At 42.2% G+C, this 12642-nt stretch overlaps 1 protein-coding gene across 1 annotated transcript in view; it reads left to right on the top strand.

The window, feature by feature from the left end:
• KNTC1 (kinetochore associated 1) overlaps window positions 1–12642 on the top strand; it is a 44239-nt gene continuing 31597 nt past the window's right edge. Inside the window, exons 1-20 of the mRNA XM_066609628.1 lie at window positions 1–129; window positions 775–895; window positions 2245–2360; window positions 2710–2782; window positions 3935–4012; window positions 5157–5191; window positions 5507–5617; window positions 6315–6408; window positions 7070–7122; window positions 7523–7635; window positions 8313–8370; window positions 8499–8597; window positions 8876–8919; window positions 9019–9084; window positions 9208–9283; window positions 9718–9843; window positions 9938–10027; window positions 10676–10741; window positions 11106–11167; window positions 12030–12141. Of these exons, the coding sequence (XP_066465725.1) occupies window positions 1–129; window positions 775–895; window positions 2245–2360; window positions 2710–2782; window positions 3935–4012; window positions 5157–5191; window positions 5507–5617; window positions 6315–6408; window positions 7070–7122; window positions 7523–7635; window positions 8313–8370; window positions 8499–8597; window positions 8876–8919; window positions 9019–9084; window positions 9208–9283; window positions 9718–9843; window positions 9938–10027; window positions 10676–10741; window positions 11106–11167; window positions 12030–12141 (1722 nt within the window). The remainder of the gene's footprint in view (window positions 130–774; window positions 896–2244; window positions 2361–2709; window positions 2783–3934; window positions 4013–5156; window positions 5192–5506; window positions 5618–6314; window positions 6409–7069; window positions 7123–7522; window positions 7636–8312; window positions 8371–8498; window positions 8598–8875; window positions 8920–9018; window positions 9085–9207; window positions 9284–9717; window positions 9844–9937; window positions 10028–10675; window positions 10742–11105; window positions 11168–12029; window positions 12142–12642) is intronic.

Below are 12642 nucleotides of genomic sequence, written 5' to 3'. Positions count from 1 at the left end.
ATGTGGGACAATATCGAGCTACTGACATCCGATGATATAGGGAGTGGACTGCTGGGTGCCCACTCCAGACAAGAACGTGGTGTGCTGTATCAAATAGACACGCTAGTCAAAGTTGCATCATCTGCAAAGGTAGAATTTCCTCGTTTGGGGTCATGCTTCACATGCACGCTGTACCCAAAGGCTTGTGTAATAAGGATTCTGCTGGCTCAGATCAGAATTGTGGTGAAGGATGTTTCAGTGGTGCCATCAAAAGACAGCAGAATTTACCTCTACTGTCTTGTCAGTTCTAATGTAGTTAGTATCAAAGTTCAGCTAAGCAACTGTGGGGTTGTGCTTGAGTCATCAGGAACTAGATCTTCCATAAGACTCCTTTGAGAAGGGGGAGCAAGTAGGGTGACAGGTCAAGGTTTTTACCCTGCAGTAACAAATATCTTGCTGTCCAGTCTCATTGCCCCATTTGCCTCTTTTTGTCACAGGTTGGAAATCTGGGGTTGGTGGGGGAGGAAAGTTGTCAATTGCATGACTGTGGATGCCATAGTTTGACTCAAGGGCCAATTGCTATTCATCCCGTTTATGAAATAAAAGAATTTTCTATGTAAGCTGTGAGTGGTTGCTATTACTTAATTTCTTGATTTTTGCTAAAGCTTGGAAACGTACTTATTTAGTACGTTTAGTGAGGAAAATTGTTTAGTGAGGCTCCTTATCTTCTTGTGTTTGCAAAGGAACTTCCTGTTTGTATACACTCAATCCCCTCTTTTCTTTTTAATTTATCAGATTGAGTCTAATCCGCAGCTGCATGGACAAAACTTGAGTGATGGCTGTGTGGTGGTGGTAGAGAGAACAGTGGTAGTGCTTGACCATATTTGTCAGTCTCTTCAGATGTCCATTCAGTATGGTAGGTTTACAGCTATGAACCTAGAAGTAACCATACCATCCAAACGTGTCAGAATTTTCACTTTAGTGACTAGAGTCTAGTTAAATGAATTTCAATTCTTTTTTTTTTAAACTGGAAATCTGCTTTCTACTCAGATTCTGTATGTGCATTGATAATACTTATCAAACTTGTGAATGTAGGAGTGAGAGCTCCTATTTGCTTCAGTTGATTGAGCCAGATTACCTTGGAGTTCCTGTGCCCCCCAGCAAATAGCTAGATCAGGGCAGTGAACCTTATTATTACTATTAAAAATATATCTTCAACAGAGGTTCATAAAGCAGTTCACCTAGCAAAATAAATGAAACAATGGTTCCCTGTCCCCAGACAGCTCGCAACTTTAAAAAGACGCAAAGGAGAGCGCTGTCAAAAGAGCCACTGGAAGGGTTGTTGTGCTGGGGTAAATGGGGACAATGCTTTAATGTCAAAGTTTTGGCAGGAAAAAATAACCTAGAACAAGTTAGTTAATGTTACCTTCTCTCAATGTGTTAAATGTTGTTGGTAAAATAACAAATACCCAGTGGGCATCTGCAGAGGATTCTTGCAGCTTTGTGGGTTAGGGAGGCTATTGATTGCTGTTAATGGTCGACTCCAAATACCTAAATGCGTTACCAAGTAGGATTTATTTTGGTGGAATAGAGTCGTAGAGGGCAGTACATGTTGGCATCTACTTACTGGAAATCAATACTCTAAATAGGCAAGAGTATTTGAAGCCAAACTAGCCTATTGATTCACGGGCTCATTCTTGAATAACCAAAGTCTTTATACCATTAGAGCAGGGGTGCCCAAACCCCGGCCCTGGGGCCACTTGCAGCCCTCGAGGCCTCTCAATGCGGCCCTCAGGGAGTCCCCAGTCTCCAATGAGCCTCTGGCCTTCTGGAGATTTGTTGAAGCCCACACTGGCCCAATGCAACTTCTTTCAGCTTGAGGATGACTGTTTGACCTCTCGTGTGAGCTGTGGGATGAGAGCTCCCTCCACTGCTTGCTCTTTCACATCTATGATGCAGTAGTGGTAGCAAAGGAAAGGCCAGCCCTGCTTTATGCAAGGCCTTTTATAGGGATTGAACTATTGCAAGACCTTCATTCGTTCATATAAGTTCATCTTTAATATATTCATTTATGTAAACTTATGTAAATTTATTCAAATTTTAAATGTAAATTAATTTTTTTTCCCTCCTCCCGACACAGTTTCAGAAAGCTGATGTGGCCCTCCTGCCAAAAACTTTGGACACCCCTGTATTAGAGTCTTGCTTATGCATAAATTCCACATATATTTACAGCATCTGAATATTACCTTTTTTTTAACCTTCCAGAGACTGAGGTGGATGTGGTTGGCTTGTGCCAAAAAGGGAAATTTCTTGTGGTTGGAGAGAGAAGTGGCAACCTTCATCTTCTCCATGTGCCATCGAAGCAAACCTTGTTAACCAAGGTATGTATTTCTTGCTTGTTTCTGTGCATTTTAAATTCCTAATTTTGGAAATGTAGATGTGGCACTGACTGCTTAGAGTTTGTTTCCACCCTGCTATTTCTGGTTGACTTTGCTGGAGATATTGAGGGCTAACTTTGGGGCTGCATGTATTCTGTCATTGATCTTTTGGAAGGATGGTGTGAGTCAATGTTTGATGAATGACTTTCATGCTACAGTAGATGTGAATATATATGCTTTAATATGCTTTGGACATGCTTTAACATGAAACATTTGGTATAAATTCCATGGGGTTTTTCTGTTTTTAAATTTCACATATGTTAGTGTCTTTCTTTGTAAATTTTGTGTTTAGAAATTGGTTCAAGGATCTTCAAATGATAGAACATATTTGAATCTTCTTCTTCAAAAAGAGAGTGATGATGGAGGTAGGATATGAACAATCAAAGTGGGGGTTTTGAGTGTGAATTTTGTCTAGCAAAGGGACAGCCCAATCCTGAGCTGCCCAGGGCGCCCAGGCTCAGCGGCGCCAAGGAGGGCTGCCGCTGGATCCTGCGCCTCCCACACTGCCGCTGGAGGCGCCCCGGGAGAAGGGGACATTTGTCCCCTTCCCTGAGTAAGGTAAGCAGCCCCGCGATGGGGCTACTCACTTTACTGGCGGTAAGGAATAGGCGCTCGTGTAGGGGGCGGAGCCCTTCCTGAGCACCTTGGATCCTGTGGAGCGGAGCTCCGCAGATCCTCCTTCTTCCCTCCCCCCGGCATGCCTCCCACCCGCCCTCTCTCTGCCCCCTGCTGGCTCCCCCAGAACGCCTCCTCCCCGTCCCAACCCCCACCTACTGTGCTGCTGGTCGGCGGTTTGGGAGATCGCCAAACTGCGGGAGCTGGGCGACCGCCCGGTGCTAGCCTAGCACCGCCCCGCGCTGGGCTAGCACGGGCAGGAGCCCGTCAGTGAGCCCCATAAACGTGCCTCACGTCACGTTTGCGACTGTGCTCGGCGACACGGACCCATGCCACCGACCACAGATTTGGGCTCTCAGTTGGTGAACAGGTCAAAGAATTCACACCACCTGTCTTGGAATGTTATTGTGAGGACATCTCTTATCTAATAAAACCATCTCTTTTAATAGCAAGCTTCAGCAGTTACCCAGTGCTTGACATCAGGCACAATTATCGTGTCCCAATGTTGGAGCATCTGCCTTTTAACAACTAGCAAACCTCTCTAGGTTCAAGTTCTTTGGTTGGAGGACAACAGCTTTTTGTTGTGTTGATCATCATTCTGTCATTCTCAATATCACATTTCAGTCTGTGAGCTTTTGAACATTTCTCTTTCCTTGGAAGTAAAAACACAAGTAACAGTGCAATCCTATGCGCGTTTCACCAGAAGTAAGTCCCACTATGAGTAGTGGATCTTATTCTCAGGTATATGTACCTAGGACTACATCTTATATTGGGTTATCTCTTGTTTGACATGGAAGACCCATGATGCTTACACTGACACAGTTTGAAATCTTAAAATTAAAGGTGACACAGTTTGAGAACCCCTCTTTTAACTGACGTGATCTTTGATTTGTTTTCATCAGGTACCTACCATGCATTTATTCTCACTAAGAATGGATTCTTCTGCATTATGCACCTCCCACTTGCCAAAACCCAAGAAGGTAGGGCAATTTTACTTTCATTCAAAATCATTGCATGGAAGCATGCAATAGAGTCTCCCTTGTTTTCAGTAACATTTAAAGAACCAGTCCTGTAAGATGCTGAGCACCAACCATATCACATTGCAGGACCCAAAGATTTTTTTTACACCTTGTGGTTGATCTTCCATTCTTTGTGTTAATTCTTCTGGATTTATACACAACAGCATAACTGACCCATATAAGAACAGAAGAACAGCCCCACTGGATCAGGCCATAGGTTCATCTAGTCCAGCTTCCTGTATCTCACAGCAGCCCACCAAATACCCCAGGGACCACACTAGATAACAAGAGACCTGCATCCTGGTGCCCTCCCTTGCATCTGGCATTCTGACATAGCCCATTTCTAAAATCAGGAGGTTGCACATACACATCATGGCTTGTAACCCATAGTGGATTTTTCCTCCAGAAACGTGTCCAATCCCCTTTTAAAGGCATGCAGGCCAGATGCCATCACCACATCCTGCGGCAAGGAGTTCCACAGACTGACCACACCAAAATATTTTCTTTTGTCTGTCATAACCCTCCCAACACTCAATTTTAGTGGATATATCATGTGCCTTGTAAGCTTGCTTGGCAGGTTGGATTGATCTATAGTGGTTGCAGGTCTCTGTAGGTTGGCCTGCAGGTTGGTCTGTATAGGTTGGCCTGCAGGTTGGCCAGGAGGCTAGTCTCAATAGTCCTTGCTCCCTTCCAGCTCCATGATCGCATTTGCTTTTGACATTTTAACCTATATCTGCCCAGACAGTTTTGTGTTAAGTGTCTGGCCGTGCAGCTTTTAAAAAATATAGAGTATTGGCTATTTTAAATAACAATATCCAGTTAGTTCTAATTCCTGAAAGTTTCTGCCACCATAAAGTTGTAACTTTTTCAGGGCCACAAGGTTCATGTGTATGTGTGTGTGTTTAACTTACTGCAGCAAGTTGTCACCAGCATAAATATTCTTGAACTATATTCTTTAAAAAAGATCATAATGGTATGACCAGTAGAGAGGAATTCATATTTCCCAGAGCTGTTGTTTGATGCTACAGCTTGTCAACAGAAACGTTTGCCTTTGTGAAAATATAAAATTGTATATTTTAAGACATGACTTTTTTCTTTTATGCAGTGATTGAGAAGATGGACCTAAGTACTGCTCAGAAGGTAACCATGAGCATGTACCGGTTTGATATGTTTTGAGTTTAAAATTCTTTGGCTATGATCCAAAGCCCTGTAGGGCTAATCATGTAAAACTGAACCCCCCCCCCCCACACACACACACAAAGGTGGCCATATCACCTTATTTGCAAGCAGGGCTTTTGACCGTGGGAGCCTTCCCATATATTACAAGATTTCTTGTTGAGAAAGTTAAAAAGAAAATTTAATTGCAATGAAACCACTTGGAAAATTCACATTGTTGCAGGTCTCTTGAAAGTACTGTAGTATAACGTTTTAGAAGAAATAACATCTCTCTTTCAGCTTCAGGGCCAGGTGGAAACATGTTTTATTTCTACAGAAGACTATCATACTGCTGGCTGTCTAACATCCGTGATTAGGCACACAGAAAACATGATCACTCTAATAATAGGGGTAAGTAATTTTTGAATGCTGTGGTATTTGGTTGACCAGTGTGTTAGTCTGGAGTCACTGTGTTGTCTTATGATGTAGGGTTTGGCTTACCACCAGAAACTCCCATCTGCTCTATGTTGAGAATATCACATCTGATGATTTGCCCGAAAGAGGTTTTTTTTGCTGCATGTATGTTCAGGCTGGGACTGAACATTGTGGTAAATATAGAAATAAAAAGCAGGCCCATGTCTCTTTTCCCTTTCTCTCCTATAATGTCTAGAGTATGGTTATATATATATACAGAACAATGTCTTGGGCAACAGCAGGGAACATCTAGGTTCCAAGTGCCTTCTGTGAAGTGGAAATTTTATAGTATATGAAATGGGGCACAATCCTATGCATGTCAACTCAGAAGTTAAGTCACATTGTATTCAGTAGGGCTTACTCCCAGGAAAGTGTGCATAGGATTGCAGCCGGAATCTTCAGGGTAGGGCTAGAAAAGTCGCCAGCATGTGGTGTCTGCGGCTATTAAAACTGTGACTCTAGGAATGTGGAAGGACTTTTCCCACCCTTGCACATTGCAAATGTGTTTGCAGTCCTCTGCTACAATCATATTGATTTTTAAAGGGGAGTAAACATCTGGAGGATCACTGTTGAAATCTGTTGTGAATTGTGTGGGTTTCTGATTTTGTTTGTTTATAAATATTTGTGTTTAAAGGGTGTAGGTGACAGTGTGGTGTCTGTGTGGGAGGTGAACACTAAAGATAAGCTGGTATCTATTCAGAATGTTGCCGATTCAGGGCTCATTGAAGGTATGTTCTCGCCCTATATACATCTTGCACATTGCTTTTTCTAGAATTTAGTTTTTCAAAGCATTTGGAAGTCATTAAGATAGCAGAATTCCATGAGGGAGGGGACCTGAGGCAGGCGAAAGGCTTGTATGGGGATTGAGGAGGAATGACACTGGGCACTGCAGAATTCACAATCGCTAACCCCTGGCAGTGTTGCACAACACTCCACCCCCCAAAATACAGTTTCTGGGTTTTTATCCAGCATTGCCCACCTATTTCCTATTGTAAGCAAGCCTGGTGATGGTATGTAAAACTGCCTTTCATTTTAAGTAAAATTGAACACATTTGTCTGGCTTTATTTATCAATCTTTAGACTTTTTTTCCAAACTTTTTCAAATAAACTTTCTGAACAATCTTTCTGACAAGGCTGGTGCTTTGGGGTGAGCCAGGATGGGCATTCTGAGGGCAGGCTAGTCTGAGCCTGAGCAAAAGTTTGATCAGACTCAGGAACTCTGTTGACAGAACAGAAATTGATTCTCTGCGGCTAGGAGAGAATGCTAGCTAGACCCCTGGCACAATCATCAAAAACCCCTGGCACTTTACAGTTCCCATCTCAAATGCTGTTTTTGAAGGGTGAGGACAAAATTAACAGGCTGGTATATCTTGATTTTTTTTTTCATAGCTGCAGAAAAGCTTCAGATTACAGATGGCTTGTTGTTTGTCTTGGATAACGAGGCAAGTGTTCCAGTTATATACATTTTCTGTTTTGATTTGGAAGTATCTTTTTGCGTTCCCTAATTTCAGTGTCTGGCAAGCTGCCATTTAGTAAGCAATAATACTTGTAGAGAGTGCCAATCCTAAATAAAGTCATGTCTTCAATAATGCGCTTCCTTCCGCTCTCTTTGACAACCATTGTAACCAATGTGCATTCTAGGACAGTCACTGCCCATTGATCAACAATGCCTATTCCACAACGGTACTGTTTCACATAGTGCCCAGATTTTGGGGAACGACTGCCTTGAATAAACCAAAGGATTAACGCAATAGCCAGAAAGGCGGTATATAGTTATTATTAACCTGACATCCACGTCTCAATGTGTTTGTAGAATATTCTCTTCCTTGTCCTTTCTTGTAGAATATTTTGACGCAGTGGGATGTTCATTCTCTTACTATGACCTGGGACTGCCACTCGGTTCATGTTGAAGAATTTCTTCTGACTTCCGAATCTGATTTTTCAACAGTTGCAGGGTAAAACTCTGAATGGTTATAGTGTTGCCTTGAAGAATGAAATGAGGTGCTACTAGACAATGGCCCCTCATCTGTCCTTATTCCAAATATGATTTCCCACCTCCTTTCTTAGAAGCCTATACATATTGCTTAGTCTATACACGCTTACTTCAAAATAAGTTCCTTTTAAATACAATGAGAGTGCCTTGGTGTGACGTTATGTTCACCACCCATATAAAGGGCTGGGCTCAGATTAGGTGTGACTTTATATTTACATCTATATGCATAAAAGCCAGTTTCCACTGTAGTGTAACTAACAAGCAGAATGGTCAACAGTTGGGACCAGTTATCAAGGGAAGTGGTGACTTCCTTTTTAGACAGACTTGACAGGCACCTTTTTGGAATTGCTCTAGAAAGGATTTTCCTGCTTCAAGCAAGGGTTGGACTAGATGACCTTGAAGGATATTTCCAGCTCTATGACTAAACCAGGAATGAGCTATGCAGCTGGGCTGGATCAACAGGGACAGGTTTAGCCTTGCCCACTTCTCCCATGTGTCCTTGCAAACACTTCTTTGTTCATCTTACATAAAATGAGAAATACATGCACATACACACCTGCATACATTTTGCTATTACTGAAATAATTTAAAATGTTGTGGCTCATAACTTTATTACTGGTGTAATTTTTTTCTTTCCAGACATGGAATTGCCAGCGTTAAGCTAGTCGCTTTGACCAAACCCAGCAATAACACAGAGGTATAGCATTTATGAGAAAAGAACGAAAGCAAGCAAAGCCTGCCTTGATTTTTGACAGCTTCACGGTTTATTCTAATGAGGCACCATCTGTTTATGATTTGTTCTAAGTGGTCCTGTTTTCTCTCTAGATGAGGAGCATCATGGTTTTTTCATTGCCTGCCATGCACCAGCTCTACTCTCTAGAAGTGACCAGGGTTTCTTCATTGGTTCATTGTGGAATCAATACAGTATGTTACTTCTTCTGTTCCTCAGTCCCAGTAAATTTGGTGTTGGGGAGGTTAATGGTGATGTGCCATGTTTGCATAAATTTTGTTTTAAGCCATTATCACTGATGAGGTTTATGGGAGGGGAAATGCAGAAGCTTGGGTCATGAACGGCAAACTCTGAGGGAGGCATTGGCATGAGGAAGAGTAGAATAAAATTTCTCCCTTAATTCTTAGCAAGTTATCTTGCAGTTAAAGCAATTTTTAAACGAAAGGTCTCCTTAACTTTGTCTCTCCTGCAGGATACAGTATACTTTTTGGAAGGAATCTATGAAAATAATCAAAAGTAAGTTTGCTCTTGATCTTGGGGGTGGGGGGAGGAAGAATCTATTTTGTTGTTTCCAGTTGTTTAAAGCTCTGGCTTTAATAGAGCTTTCTTTTACAGGTCTTCTGACATTTCAGTCTCGTTTGTGGTCCTGAGATGCTTAACGGAAGCCTTGCCTGAGAACAGGTATATTTTGATTGCAACTATTCCTCAGGTGCAAAATTTGGTCCTTGGGTTATGATTTAACAAAGCTAAGTTTTTAGACAGGGGATCACTAGGTAATCGCACTACACCATCTTCTCTCCCTAGACTGAGCCGTTTACTTCACAATCACAGGTTTACGGAGGCTGAGAATTTTGCTATTCAGTTTGGACTGGATATTGAGGTAAAGGATTTCCACTTGCAAATCAAACCCTGTCACTTATTGCTAACTGCAAAACCATAAATGAGTTTCCTCTGTTGCTTTTGTACCTGTTTGTTCCAGTCAGCCCAACATTGCTGTTTGCAGACCACCCACCACCAGGCCTGCCTGCTGCTTTCTGCAGTCATAATGCCTACCTTATGGGAGAAAATTCTCCTCTTTAGTCCATTGTAGGCATGGATGTACATATGATCCCCAGTAATCCCTATTTGCATTATTTCTTATGGGGGGAAATTTCCCTTTATGAGCTATTTCTCTAAGTTCAAGCTTTCTGGTCCCTATCCCCAACCTGTAAAGGGGATCCCCTATACTTCTCCTGTTTTAAAGGAGACGTGTGTGTGTGTTTAGTGTGGAGGGCGATCTTCTTACATGATGACTTTCTGTGTTTAAAAAAACAGCTTGTTTACAAAGTGAAAGTGAGCTGTATTTTGGAAAGACTGGTTTCAGAATCGGTTGGAAGTGATGGACAATCTGTCTGGCTAGAACTTGTAGTTCAAGCAAAAGAAACATTGAATAAAATAGAGGTATTTATCTAACCTGTCTCAACTGTCATTCATTTTTCCAAGCTATTTGAGAAGGATATAAACTAGTAAAAATTACCTTCTTCCTTTTAAATAGGATAATCAGTTTGTGACTGAGTATTGCATAAATACCCCATGGCCAACCTATGAAACGGCTCAGGAAATGCTGAACTATGCTTGTAGCAGGGTAAGTTTTGATATGTACTTCAAACATAAAAGCATACGAAGCTGTTTGGTATGGGGTCAACCCTTCCAGGAGGCAAACTGAGGCACTTGCCTCAGGAAGCATATAGTTGAGGAATACTAACTAGCGTCAACTCCTCCCATTCCTGATTTTTTTTGAAAAGTAAAAGGGGTATGAAGCAGAACAGGAAGTGTGGAGGAGAGTGCTCCTCTATGCTTCCTCTCCATTTCTTTCATCATTTTCAAATTCAGAGAGCTGAAGGGAGGCGGCTAATGTACCATCAGATAAGGGGATGATGTGCATTTGGTACTGGGAGGCATTGAGCTGGCCCTGAGCATTGGTTCGTCTAGCTCAGTATTGGCTACTTTGAATGACAGCTGTTTTCCTTAAGGGTTGAGACAGAGGTATTCCCAGTTCTCCCCACAAGTTCCAGAATCGGAGCTGAAGCATGTGCTCTTCCTCCAAGCTTTGGCCCTTCCTCTATGCATCTCTCTTGCATGCATATGCACCCCTGGAATCAAAGCAATCTTACATCTCCCTGTTTGTTAACCTTTCAGTTATGAACCCTGCATTGCACTGCTTGAAATCTTGTGCACATTGTCACTAATTGGACTGCAAATGACTTCAATAATCTCTCCATACACATTACAGATCAAGAAGAGAGATGACACATCTGTTGCCTCTCTTTCCGCTGGGGACTTGGTGTATGTTACAGAGGTAATAAAAAAACAAAACTTGTGCAGTTTTCTTATCGGGGGGGGGGGAATGAGATTCTAGAGGGAATACCTTCGGGCGCTTATGAGATCAGAGTGTTATCCTGGATGGACTAAGATGGGTCTAGTGGGTTGCAGCGGGTTGTTATTTTAAAAAATGGATCCCAGTGCAACAAAGTTTGGGAAGCACTGGAATAGAGCATTTTGTGTGTATATGAGAGAGGGGGAGTTACTGGATTTCAGAGCCAGAATCTGTGGAGAGGATTAATGATCTAACATTCCAGAATCAAACACCCTTTTCCTGAAACTTTCACTAAACTCAATATCACTTTTTTTTTTTTCTGACACACCTTTTCATCCCTCCCTAGGTGCTGAGAGCACAAACCAGGCTTACTACATTTTTGGGTGCATTTGGGCTGCAGAAGTTCAGGTTGGCTTTTTTGTGCTGATTGAATTGGTTCTTTGTGTGTTAGCGATAACTCTTCTTAGAAGAATAGTAGTTGTATTACTGTCTGGTGTTTGCACCTCTGCAAAACCGTTACTAGGAATACAGAAAATGAAGATTTGATAATAATAATAGTAATAACAGGTATTTATATACCGCCTTTCTTGGTCTTTATTCAAGACTTTATTCAAGGTGGTTTACATAGGCAGGCTTTTATTTAAATCCCTTATTAAATAGGGATTTTTACAATTTCAAAGAAGGTTCTTTCTTTCAAGAACCACTACATTCAGGTGTTTCATTCCGATCTGGCTTCACATTCTGGCCTCCATCCTCCCACGCTCAGAGCAGATGGAATAGCTCGGCTTCAGCTTGTCAGCTGCTTCAAGGTCGCACAGTGCCGGTGGCCTCGAACTGGCGACCTTGTGGATGTTATCTTCAGGCAGACGGAGGCTCTACCCTCTAGACCAGACCTCCTGCCCATACTGATACTGAGAAAGCCGGAACCCTCCTCTGGGCACCGGCATGCTGGAATCCCAAATATTATTTGGGTAAACCTGAGTGTTCTTTGCATATTAACAACAAGCTGTAGCTATTCTTTCATGTATGTTTTGAACCAAATAAGCAAGCCTCGAGGTAAGATGGCTGATTTGCTGTCTCTCTTGTACCACCTAATCTAAATGTTGAGGGCAGTTTCCAGTATTTCACAATCTTATCACATTTCATGAGAATGAAACCTCTGAAGACATGATGACTGCGTAGGTTTACATATTGCCACCTTTTGTTTTCATGCTGGCAATGTGCATTTTGGGGGGGCTACAGTTGAATATGTTAACCTTTTCTCTCCTAGTGGAAATGCTTGGCTTGAATTTCTGAACAATAGATACATCTTCAAGGACATCCTTCTTCAGCTGAAAGAAGAAAATCTCTCAGCTGCTCGGTACCTCTGGTTAAGGCACCAGGTAAACTGCTTCAGGGACTTTTGCAGTTAACCTGAAGTACCACCCCCTGCCATATCTTGCTACATCCTCCAAAAGTTCTTGCTATGCATGAACATACCAATTATCATATACGTATATCGTCTGCCCTGTAGATAATTTGTGTGTCACCTCTGTATAAGGGTTCTGAAGCAGCAAGCTTGGCAAAGTCCTCTGCCTGAGACCTTGAAGTATTGCTATCAGGAGAATGCTGGTCTAGATACCAGCTTGCTTTCATTCTTTTGAATGCCTCTGTGTGTTCTTTTTGTGAAGACTTTGATCCAATCTGTTAGTCCTTGTACTATGATGCTATTAAGACTTGGTAAGCTTACATGAGTGTTTCTCAAACTGCTGGTCAAGACCCATTAGGTGGGTCATGAGCCAATTTCAGGTGCGTCGCTGTCGTAAACTTAAGGGGGTTTGGGATGCTCAGAATTCTTGGTTCTTGAACCCTAAAACCCTCAAGGGCCCCCCGCCCAGTAGTAC

This window comes from Tiliqua scincoides, chromosome 14 (assembly GCF_035046505.1).
Source record: "Tiliqua scincoides isolate rTilSci1 chromosome 14, rTilSci1.hap2, whole genome shotgun sequence".
Lineage (NCBI taxonomy): Eukaryota > Metazoa > Chordata > Lepidosauria > Squamata > Scincidae > Tiliqua > Tiliqua scincoides.
The sequence above is the reverse complement of the archived record's forward strand: the minus strand, read 5'-3'. Positions and strand labels throughout refer to the sequence as shown.